This window comes from Gobius niger (assembly GCF_951799975.1).
Source record: "Gobius niger genome assembly, chromosome: 17".
Classification (NCBI taxonomy): domain Eukaryota; kingdom Metazoa; phylum Chordata; class Actinopteri; order Gobiiformes; family Gobiidae; genus Gobius; species Gobius niger.
The window spans coordinates 19042205-19054528 of NC_136868.1; the positions used below are offsets into that span (position 1 = coordinate 19042205).

A 12324-nucleotide genomic window follows, 5' to 3' on the forward strand; every position below is an offset into this window, starting at 1 on the left:
ATTGGGGGGGGGGGGCCAGAAAACCACAATTGCAACATTCCTGTCATCAATACACACTAATGGAATCAAGAAGAAGAAGCTAACAGGCAAAGCTAACACTTAAACAGCATTTACAGCCAAGTTTGAGTGAAAATAGTGATCTCCATTGTGTCATTGGATACACAATATCCCTCTCTCCCTTTGTCTTTTCTGTCAGCGTAGTATTTACTCTCACGGACAATTAATGAGTAAAAAGGCAACATGTTAGGACACCTGCAGTGGCGCTTATGGCCTCTAGGGGCATGAGTTACTTAGTTCTGCTTTAAAGTGCATATGACAGGTTTTAAAGCTTTTGAAAATATGACTTATTTAGATGGATAACATCAGTTGCAAGTTCATTAGTTGCATAATTATCATTTTATTTCAGCGAAGCAGCAATTTTAATGAAGAAATTTTGGACAAAAAGGTTATTTTTGTAACATTCCATAGCAGCTTGACTCATTTCACATTGACTTAACATGGTTGGCACGGCAACAGTTTAAAATTGTTTGCCTTCTTCAATGTCACTACAACAAGGAAGTGAAACTATAAACATCACAAAAATGGCCAAACTAAAGAAATTTGATTACAATCTTTAGCAAAATGTTAAATCTAATTGTGTTAATTATGTTTAAGCAAAACATGTGTCTAATGTGTCATATGCACTTTAAGGAGAATTTCATGGTCCATCTATGACATGAAAAAAATGAAGGGAATACAGATTGGAGTGCTTTAGCAGAAGAAGAAGAAATGTTTCTGACAATGTTACAACATGGTTCAGAAAAATAAATTCTGCAATAATATTATATGACTCCTTTAAAGGCAAAATGATCAGTGCAACTGAGCTGGGGTTTCACATACATTTCTCCTCCTTACGCAGAATGTCTGAGTCACACTGAAGCCAATGATGCATCTTTCTAAAGACAAACCTGTCCTGAAATGTATCATCATATCACCTTGATGTATGTTTATATAACACTGTTGGCAAGACAAAATTCATAAAGTGCTGTCACTATGTTGTGCTTGATCTGTAATAGCAGACACTCAGCGGAGGTATGAAAGTCTATTAAACTGTGTGATGGCTCCTAGTTCATAAATGAATCAGGAAATGCAGAGCTATTACCAAACCACAAACAAAACGATTCCCCTGAAATGTTGGTGATTACCGTTGTGCTGTGAGGCTCAATGTGTGTGTGTTATCTCTGAACCGCTGAAGACATCACAAAATGCACCTTATTATTACATGTGATCCATCTAAGCTTTCTTTCTTCTCCTCATGTTTTTCCCTCCACTAAATCAATAGGCACTCTCCACTTTTTTCAAGATCAATTTCACTCACACCACCTGCTGCTGGAGCGGCTTGGCATCCCGATAACGCATTTAGCACAAATTTCCCTCAAGTAGTCATGCTGAGATTGAAAGGTTCGAAGACTTTTTTTCTTTTTGTTCAACCAGCAGACTCTTTTTCTCCATGCCCTTTTCGGATGCATTGCCCTTCTGAGTGTCTGGCGCATAATGGTGACATGAACTCTTGGAGGGAGTCGCCCGCTGCCAACTGTTGCCAGTCTAATGAAGGGCTTGCCAGTAAAATGGTGCCAATTAGTGTGTACAAATACGCTTCAAGGCATCTTCCTCAATTCCTCTGTGGCACTTCTCCCTTAAGTCCACACAAAACCTTACTGACCGGTCTAAAGCCAGCAGCATCCTACCTCCAAAGCCCGATTACATCAACCTATCTGTAGAAGATTGTGTGAATAAGACAGAGAGGTGAAGACACACTCTCGGTTTCACTCGCAGTTGTGCCCCGCGATGTGTAAACAGGTTTGAAGAAAAACTGTTTTCTGTCTGTCTCATTGTCTTTGGGGGTCATTCAGCAAACATGGATCAGAAGCATAGCCAGAAGTCATTTCTGCATTTTCTTATTGACGACACGTAGCTTTGTCTTATTTATAGTTGTGCCAATAAGTTTACACACCCTGGTGGATTTTTTGGCCATTTCTCAAAGAATATAAATGAAAACATAACAACTTTTTTTTTCACTCATGGGCAGTGATTTTGTGAAGCCATTTATTGTGATAAAAATTGTGTGAACTCATTTCAAATCACCATAACAAAATAAAATACCGAAATGTTGAAAAGTTTACACACCACAGTTCCTAATACCGTGTATTGCCCCCTTTGATGAAAAGTGCACCAGACCTACTGTGAAATATGGAGGTGACTCGCTGATGCCACTGGCTCCACAAAAAAGTAAAGTGAAGGTCCCATTAGTGCCATCTCAGTCTCCTGACCTCAATATCATTGAACCACTGTGGAGAGAGCTCAAACGCGCTGTTCATGCAAGACAGCCCAGGAACTTACAGGAACTGGAGGCTTTGTGCCAAGAGGAATGGGCTTTACCATTAGATTATATATAGAACCTTCTCCACAACTACCATAAAAGACTCCATGCTGTCATTGATGCTGAAAGGGGAAATATACGGTATTAGGAACTGGGGTGTGTAAACTTTTCAACAGGGTCATTTTGGTTGATTTTGTTATGGTGATTTTTGGCTTCATAACATCACTGACCATGAGTGGAAAAAAAGGTTTCGTGTTTTCACTCACAAAACATTAAAATTGGCACCATTGTACATATCAGATTTGGGGTTACAATGCTGTAATACAGGGAACATCGAATAGTAAGTTAAGTGCAACATGCCCATAAATAGCATATCTTATTTTTCCGCTTGCACTTTTTAGAATCACAATTGGTGTTATTGCTATTGTCAGTGAACAGGTTCAGAAATTAGGAAATTTCTTCTGAGTAATCGTGCAACATGAAACATAAAGCATCTAGCACCTGTCTTGATGAATGCGTGCAGAAAACAGGAAAGCAAAGCAGTACTGACCCACCATATGAGTGATAGAAATTCAGAAATAAAGTAGCAGAGTGCATCTGGGGAATCACAGGTTAATCACAGGTTGATCCTGAAGAATTATGTCATTTACAGATTTAAGGCCCTAATACTTTAATACAAGCAATTTCCAAAAGCAAATAAGGCGCCACATGCCCAGAAACCTGCCTTGATAAATGACCCCACAAGTGTTCTGCTGCATGATAGTTACCAACACAGCACAACCGGGAATAATAAGTATTGCACTTTCTCAAAGCACTACACTATAGTCATTATCCTTTCATTCAACAAAAACTTAGTAATCAACATTTTCTTTCTATTGATCAGCCATGATTCTCGATTAAATTTCATTTCATTGTATAAGAAAACAAATAAATAAACAACAATCACTCTCTCACTCACTACAAGGTGACAGACAATATTTGCAACCAACTTTATTTATTGGCAAGATGACACTGGTCTCCATTTCACAGACAGTCCCCAGTGTGAAAACTAAACAGTGATGGAGGTTTTCTGCCCCACATTTCTCCAGCACAGCTCACTGGAAAACTCTTGCAATACGCCGCGTACACGGTGGATTCTGCAGCAGTGTTAGAAATGTATTTTTCAATTCTGTGTTATTTTCCCTTTTTTTTTTGCCGTTGCATTCGGGACCGGTACTTGTTGCCAACTGCCAGCACTCTGTGTGACCCCAGTGATCTCCTAATTACTAAGTGAAAGACAGAGCTGGTTACTCATCTAATATCATCAGGACGTCTCATCATATTCACTCAGACTCTAATTGGGTTACAATCTCCACATCAGAGCCCTCAGGTGAGCCGCGAGATAAAAGGAAGAGGGGAAGGGGGAGAGAGAGCTCAGTGCTACTTCTGGGTCTACGCTGCTGTGTCGTGTTTTTATAGCTAAAAATACATCTCACACTGTTCCTTTTTTCTGCAGTCAGGCCTAACCTGCGTTTACAAGATTAGTCTAACGTCCTTAATAGTTGTTAAAGAAAGTTGTTTTTAAGAAATAAGAAGTAAGATAAACCCATGTTTTCAGTACATAAAAGCAGATAAAAATACATAAAAAAGATGAATGATTTCAACTTAAAGGGACTAGATGCAAGTTAGCCATTATATGCTCACTACTGCCACCTCAGGCCATACGTGTAACCGCACCTTCTATATTAAGCTTGTGCATGATGGCAATCCGGACCCGGTCACCTTTTTGAGTGACAGTGCAGGATTTTAGAGGCAGTTGTGGTGAACAGGTCTGGGCTCAATCTACACATTAGGACATGGCTGGAACATGTATGGGGAGGAAAACACTTAATTTTAACATTTTTAAACTCTGTATAGTCCCTTTAAGCTTCAAACAGGAGTAAAGGTTTCTCTAAATTCAACTTAATCAGAACTGCAAAAGACTCCACCAATAAAAGACGTCAGCGAAACACGAGAGGCTCGCACGCCGCACTTTGAGAAGCACTAACTCACGCACCAGTCACGGCCAACCCTAAAGGCACAGTGATCGACGGTCTGTCTCACTAACTTCATTTACTTCATTATAGACATTTAGCTGCAGCCTTTCTTTCCTCACCACTGTCACTGTTTGGTTGTTCTGGCCTCAATCATTGGCGGCGCATCATTCTTTCCCGATTGCACCGCTTCCCTGCTCTCCCTCCGCTCTCCCGCTGGCTGTGAGGGAGCTCGCTCATCTATAATGAAACAGCTAGGATCATGTCGAATTCTCTAAGAACCCTTCCTGCCACCCCTGTGTCGTGAATCCTTTAATATCTCAGCCGTGTGAATGTGTGTGAAACGGAGCGGGCCGTACAAATTAATAATGTTTCATGAAGTCAATGCTTTGATACAGTAAACGTCCGTGCTCTAGCCTCAAACGGCTGGAAAATGCACTTTATGTAATATTTTCCTTTTGGAAGCTTGCATATAAATGGGGATTCTCAATATGTTCAATACATCACAATTGGTGCCATATAGAAAAATATACAAGACAGACATTGCTATGATACAGCACCCAGCAACTTAAGAGTATACGAACCAACCACCGACTTTCACTTTTCCAAGAGTCACATGAAACTCACCCACTGAAGACCACAATGAAGTCCATGACGTTCCAGCCGTTCCTGAGGTAAGAGCCTTTGTGGAAAACAAAACCCAGGGCAATGACCTTTATTCCTGCCTCGAAGCAAAACATCCCAATGAAGTACGGCTCCGTCTTCTCCTGTAGAATTTAAGGAAAAGAACAATGTTAATATAGCCTATTGTCTTGAATTTACTTTGTGGCAAAACTCACCAGTCTTTTGGACATGGGCGTTTTATCCTCTCCGGGCAAATGTTGTTCCAAAGCCAAGACGATGCAGTTTGCGATGATAGTAGCAAGGATCATGTATTCAAATGGAGTAAGAGCTTGGGTTAAGGATAATGAAACAAATACTTGACAACAGAGATAATTAATGGTGATGGTGCGATTCTTTTGCATTTTCTGCTTCATAATCAAAGTTAAGTTGACTGTGCATAGTTTTAACACTTTCAGGTGCATTAACATTTGGGAGAAGAAGGTAATTTGAATTCCTGAACTACGTAGTACAAGAGGCTTTTCAACACAAGTTTGTAAGACATCAGGGTTAGATGGTGTTGTACCTGTAAGAGCCCATGAAGAGAGGTCACAGATACAGTATAGAGTTGTTTGCAAATGATATTGCAGTGCCTAAATAAGTTGCCGTATTTCCAATGCTAACTATTCAAATGCAATTTCAATTTGACTGCAATTAATTGTGTGTAAACATTTAAAGACAGAAGCATTTTCTAAAATATTTTGCAAATACAGCTGATGTAATAGTCAAGATTGAAAACTAAGATAAGATAAAATAAGATAAGATTTATTGTTCTCACAATAGAGAAATTTACTTGTTACATACAGCAGAAAATGTCACAAAAATAAACAAAAAAGTAAAATAGTGGTATCTTATATACAATGACTACCAAGGACTTTGTGTAAATGACGCAGGTAAGTGATTTAAATACAGGGATTACTGCATGTATTCTGCAAAGGGGTAATATGCTATTATAAATGTTTGCATGCTTTATGAATTTTCTTTAAAAATGTGAACCAAAAATATATATAGAATATTTTCCTTGCCCCAGACATAAGCTGGACCCAATTTTAGAAGCAAACAAAGGTAAATTTATGCATGGACACAACACAAAAGGACAGAGAGCGCATGAAACAAAATTCAATAAACATGGTCTCATACGCGCTGCAGTGAGCTGTGTTGAGCTGCTGATTGAAAGTGAGAGACATGACACAGGTTATTTTTGTCTTTTGATACATCGTGTACTGCTATGTACAAGAACAACATGCATTTAATTAGTTCTCGTATTCATTTACTGACAACACAAAAACGCTGTTAAAATTGTTGGTGAGCAATTTTGATCAAGGTGTTTACTTCAAAGGCTTATTTAACTCTTTTCTCTTTTTATATGAAGCAAAACAAAGTAAATTGTTATTGGTCCAAGGGTGATGGATTGCACCAATGAGTAAGTAAGTGAGAGAGTCTGAGTTTGCAGAGAATAATGAATTGAAGAGGGCTCAGGAAAAAGTGAAGAAAGTAGATGCAAGATGGAGGCTGCGAACACTGACAGTAAATATAGGGGCAACTGGGTAAGCCAGTGGACAGGTCTGGTGTGAGTGCAGAAAGCGGGGTTACTTTGGGACATGAAGGCTAAAAAAAGAGGAACAAATCCTACTCCCACCAGAGGCTTCAACTTGACTGCGAGACATACTGACATCAGCAGCGGAGAAGTGGTAAAATATAATGTGTGGCTGATGAGTAAGTGGTGCATAGGCTGAGCGGAAACAACATTTCATATTAAAACTTGAAAAACAAATAAAGCAGAATGTTGTAGTGTATATTGACTTTCCTTAAAGTTAATAGTAGAGACCAGGAGATATTTAGCTACTTCTCCATGCTTACACTGGTTTGTGGCTGGATACTGTGTCCCATTTAAATCTCTTACTTTACAAACAATTAACTTTCCCATGATGTTTTTGTTAGATGAAGTAAGGTATCAACTTAGTCTCACTGCTGGAAATTGACAATAACTGCTTTCAAGAGTAAGACCATTTATGCTGAAGCGTTAGCCAATCCCCACATTCTCTATCACCCTTAGGCACACAGCAAATAACGAGACAAGATGAAGACAGAGCGGTGAGAAAACAGAAGAGGCCAAAATGAAGATGGAGAGAGAGACAAGAGAAGTATCCACGGCAACGGGTTTCTCTCCAAAAGTCTGTCGATGGTAACCAGTGGCTCAAGTATCTCCGCTGTGACATGTGTATAGGGTCGGTGAGGTATACGAGGCTAATTTTAACCAGAGATTAGTGATGTGGCAGCTCTGCAGAGGTGGTGTTGTGGAAGCCTCCAGGCAGGGACTAGATGACAACTTTATGGACATCCTGCTCTGAGACCGGCAAATATATCTCTGCACAAACTTTGCAGGAGTTTGAACCTGTACCAAAAAGTGAAAAAGGAGCAGCGGAGCCATGCATGAAGTGAAGGGTTCACGATAATCATAAAATGCAAGTGTCACATTGTCACATCTTGAAAAATGAGATCGCTGAAAATAGCCAGTGCCATAAGGTGATCAAACCCAATCTTAGTTCAACAAGTGATTTTCCAACATCTTGCCCAGCGTGTGTTGTACAGTCAGCTGGCACATGACGTGTATTGTGCATCACTTTTTTGAAAAACAGATCTCGTGAGTAGTCGTGAGTCACTGATGCTGGCGCTGTGCCTCAAACAGGTGTAAAAATAGACAGTGTGATGCCCTGTGAATCAGTGATTATTCTCCAAGCCAGACCAGAGCAGCTCGGGGTGATTATTTCAGTCTTGTTGCACTGAAATCTAGTATTTCTATATACAATTAAACAGCTACACTATTGCCAAACTCTTGACACAACTATTATTCTTTGAGGGAGCAGAGTCAACACGGCCTGACTGTGAATGACTGTGATTGTTTTTGGCCGCTATAACGATACTATTAAGGATGTTCCAAAAGTGTCAAGGAGTTATTTACTCTCGATTTCTGAGTGAAAGAAGGCCAAAACTGGAGAGGCTTGATGTAAGCCAAAATAAAAGTGGGCGCTCCCTGATACACTTGTGCGGTGACACATTTTCTGCATAACCATATGCCAGACAAGTTTCGACTGGTCAAACTCCAAAAGCTATTTGGTCCTGATGACTTGGTATCTTCTCGACTATACTAGAAATAAAACAGTCACAAGGGAAACACAAAATAGTAGATGCCGGCCTGTAAAAGCTAGGGAATCAACCAACATGACTTATTTTTAATAGGAAGTTTTAGGTGATGTTTAATCCACAATCTATATTAATAAAATCAATCAAACCCATTGCATTTTGTACCAAACCGCTAATTTGCTCACAGACTCTAAAAATACCCGCCTTGTTGCACTACGATGAAACAAAGTATTTAATCCAACCATCAATTATTTAGCAGCGTACCATCTCAATTGGAAACTTCCCACTGTGGGAGTTCCCAGTAGGGATCAGACAGGAGGAGCAGCTGCCAGTCCTCACCGGGCTGCGCTTCACGTTTGACCTGAGCTCCGAGTTCATTAGCCAATATCCTCCCCGCCAGGACGCTTTCAACCTGCTCTGACAGCCACTGGATAAGCCACTGCGGTGAGGGCGAAATCAATTATCTCTGCCCTGAATAGACACAATTATCAAACATGTTTAAACATCATCACCAGAGTGCACTGTGTTGACACTGGAATAGTTGGCTGAACTTTAAGACTTACAACAAAAAGGGCAGCACATTCGTAAAAAAAAAAATGGATGTTCATCTTTCACTTTAGCACTTACAGCCGTTTGCAGTGAGGTGACAGCAGCTACGACACTGACCTTTAAGTGCTGCTGATTTGTGCAAGAGTGTAATTTACGTTTGAGAGGCCCGGCGGATATATTGTATGTTGAGCAGGTGATTTCAGTCTCCTCTCAGCTGCGTCTAAGCGTGTTTGAAATCCACACTGGGAACTGAATCTTCATTTTAAAACAAACAGCAACAAAACCTCCAAATAACCCAAATAATAGGAGGACCTGCAGGAAGGATGACTTGCAGCAAGAGCAACCGACATGGCAGACAAACATCATCAAATCCAATCCCTGTTCATGTCTTTTAAAGAGATACAAGGAGCTCATTAGACATAACAAAACGCTCTATGCACTAATCTATGTGACCTTCAGGTTTTTTTTAATCTGGAGGCTTTCTCAAAATGAATCATCTTTTAATATCTGTGTTTATTTTATATATTTGAATATATAAAATAGGAAGCCTAGTGTGTGGTGCATGAAATTAGCGACATTTACAATTTACAATCAACTGCTTGCCTTTCTGATCTGTTTTCAAGTGTTACATAGCCAGAGAAAGCAACAATGGCTCTGGCAATGTCTCTTGCAGCTGTGGCTCTGACAGGAAGTGACCAAACTGAGAACAATAATACCGGCACAGGGGCCCACCTGGCTCCCGGACACCTGCAGAGGTGACACACACTTTACCTCAACAGCGCCTGCAGTGAGAGGGTGAAGCAGGGTGGAAAGGCTAAAGAGAGATGTGAAATAAATTTTTATCATTGAATTTATGCCACAATAGACACTAAAAGTCACAAAAATGGCTAATCTATATTTGAGGTCTACAGTGTATTTCACACTTTCACACAGTATTCATTTGATCCCCCCCCCCAAAAAAAAAAAAACGTTTAAGAATTCATAGCGATCTGATGTGTGTGTATATTAAATAGGCCGATACAAACGCGTGTTTATACAGAAGACTTGAACGCATTTTGAGCACTTGTTGCTCTGCAGGCGCTGTCCATGGTTCTGAATTTAAAGTGGAATAAATACCATATGAAACGCTTTACACCTCACCTATTCTCTCTGTAATAAAAGTCAAGGCTTTATCTATATCTACGTTCATTGTGTTTATGCAAACCGACCTGACTAAATTACACCAAAGGATATGGCCATTCGATGATTTTCTTTGCGTACTTCCTGACCACATTATCCTCGCCAAAGATGAAGAGGGACCGGTTGACGGTGAAGCAGTTTTCCCGGACCGGAATGGGGTTGTACAGGGCCATGGTGCGAGCTCGCTGTGCTTTGGTCTGCTTGAAGGCGGGGGAGATGCCACCGGTGGACACAGCCGCTCCATCGCGGTTCCGGTTGCGCTCGGACCCTCCATCTCCTGAGGTCAACAAGCCCGGAACGTCGTCGCCAAACCGGGCCATTCTGCGAGACAACACAGACGGAGAGAGAACACACTGATGTGAAGAGACTCAGAGGAGAGAGGAGACTCCTGGAGCAGGGCGCGGCGCTGCGCTCGATTTGAGGGGCGCACGACAGTCACGCCACTTTAATCCATCTTGTTTGGTTGATCAGTAAACATGCATAAATGTCCAAAAAGGCGGTTCAAGAATCGTCTTCACCAAGTCTTTTGTGGGGCTATCCAACTATGACGTAATTATAGTAGCGTACTCTTTGCGTACAATGTGGCTACACATTCAGAAAGTTGTTTCGGCAAATTAAGCAAACGTTTAACAATCACTCTCTCCACACAAAAATCAAAAGCAAACTTTTTTGGCGTCCCAAAAGTACTACAGTTGCGACGCAGCAACAGGTCACGGCTTTATCCATCCTCAGTCCTTGGAGACTGGTGACCCTCGTCCATCGCGTCGGGAAGAAACTGGCGACAGTCCGCGGTCAAATTCAGAGCACATCTCCGCTCTTTCCTTGTCGCTCTGGTGCTATACCTCCCGCGTGCATGTGAGCACGGGGAAAACAAACTTTACCATCTCGTATTGTATTTTCCCCCTCAAAAAAACAAGGCTCTGCGAGCTGTCACCAGAGCTCTTGAAATGAAAATATTAAAAGCGTCTGCAACTGAATGAGTACAGTGTGTTCAGCGGGAGTGAGATGAGACTGAGCACAGCATCAACACACCTCCTCTAACCTTTAGCCAATCCCCAATCGGCACAGCAGATTCAGACTAAGAGCAACCACAACCACAATTTGGTGCTGCAACATTAATGACACTAACATTATATAATAAAACTTCATAAGCATGTGTCATGTCTTGTCTAGCCTACACATTTACAATGTTAACAATTTGTGAACTATTATACCATTTGCTTAAATGTTGTAGTTCGAATGTGACTATTTTGAAACATTTGGTCAAGAATAAAACCTATAGATTGCAAATCCTTAATTCATCTGATCCTGATCCCACCTGTTAACACCTGTTGTGGTACTCCTTACATCTCGACACATTGGGGAGGACAGCAGAGACCATCAGGGCCTAATTACAGAGTTCAGAGCCTGCTATTGTAGAGCATGATAGTGAGGGGGTGTCATGCTGCTGTGTGCAGCCTGGAAGTGAGCACATATTCCCACACAGACAAGAGATTCAACAAGAGAGGCAGAGGAAGCGGCACGTCCTGGGAAGTGGAAGAGTCAATGAAACACTTAACAAAAAATTAAGAGCATCTTCGTCATTAACACTCCAGCTCATCAGAGCTTTTAAAATAGACTCACACGAGACAAAAATAACATGTAGTCTGATTATCTTTCTTTATTTATTCATGCAGTGCTTGTTTGCACACGCCACTTGCTGGAGCTCTTTGTGGTAGGAGGATGCAGCAGTGTGTTCTTGGAGAGGTGAGGGGTGATCTGTGGTAATTAAAGGTTAGCAACAGCAATGATTAGGGAGGAATCACCATGGAAGTAGAAGACTGTAGGAAAACACAGAAAGACAGAGTTAAAAAAAAAAAAAACGTCTGAGAAGGAAAAAAAAAACAGTTTGAAGAATGATTCTGCTCTGGCAGCTGTGGCAATAGAAGAAGACACTGTTTTTATGTTACTGTGGACGACTGAAACAGCATATTTTTGCATCTTTAAGTTTAAGCGTGACCATCTGTTCATTTTAAATTGTTGCATTATTATTGAAGTTTCACTGTTTTAAATGCAAAAATGAATGATCACATCTGTTAACCACACAGAAAATCTATTTGTGGTATGGTTTGCTTTTGGACATTCACAATCTCTTTAAAAAACTTTTTTTGAAACAATAAACAACCGAACAAACGACTGAGAGAAAATTCAGACAGCATGAGCTGATCTGAGCTTATAGTATTATTTTCAGTATCATGTATAGAGACTGTCATCTTCAGACCTGACGTGTGTAAAAGGGAACAACGGGAAACAGTGAAGTGACTAAGTAAGACACTTGATGGAAACTTACTTCTCGTAATTGTTGACGGTAATTATTTACAAAGGGCTACAGGCTGGAGTAGTAAAAGGAGGAATCTGTGTTTGCGCGAGTAAAGCATGTCA

General features: G+C 40.7%; 1 protein-coding gene across 1 annotated transcript in view; it reads right to left on the minus strand.

Moving 5' to 3' along the window:
- The window catches only part of cacna1ea (calcium channel, voltage-dependent, R type, alpha 1E subunit a), a 65158-nt gene that overhangs the window by 33373 nt on the left and 19461 nt on the right, over positions 1–12324 (minus strand). Inside the window, exons 3-5 of the mRNA XM_079575218.1 lie at positions 9958–10224; positions 5211–5316; positions 4999–5138 (exon numbers count right to left, since the gene is read on the minus strand). Of these exons, the coding sequence (XP_079431344.1) occupies positions 4999–5138; positions 5211–5316; positions 9958–10224 (513 nt within the window). The remainder of the gene's footprint in view (positions 1–4998; positions 5139–5210; positions 5317–9957; positions 10225–12324) is intronic.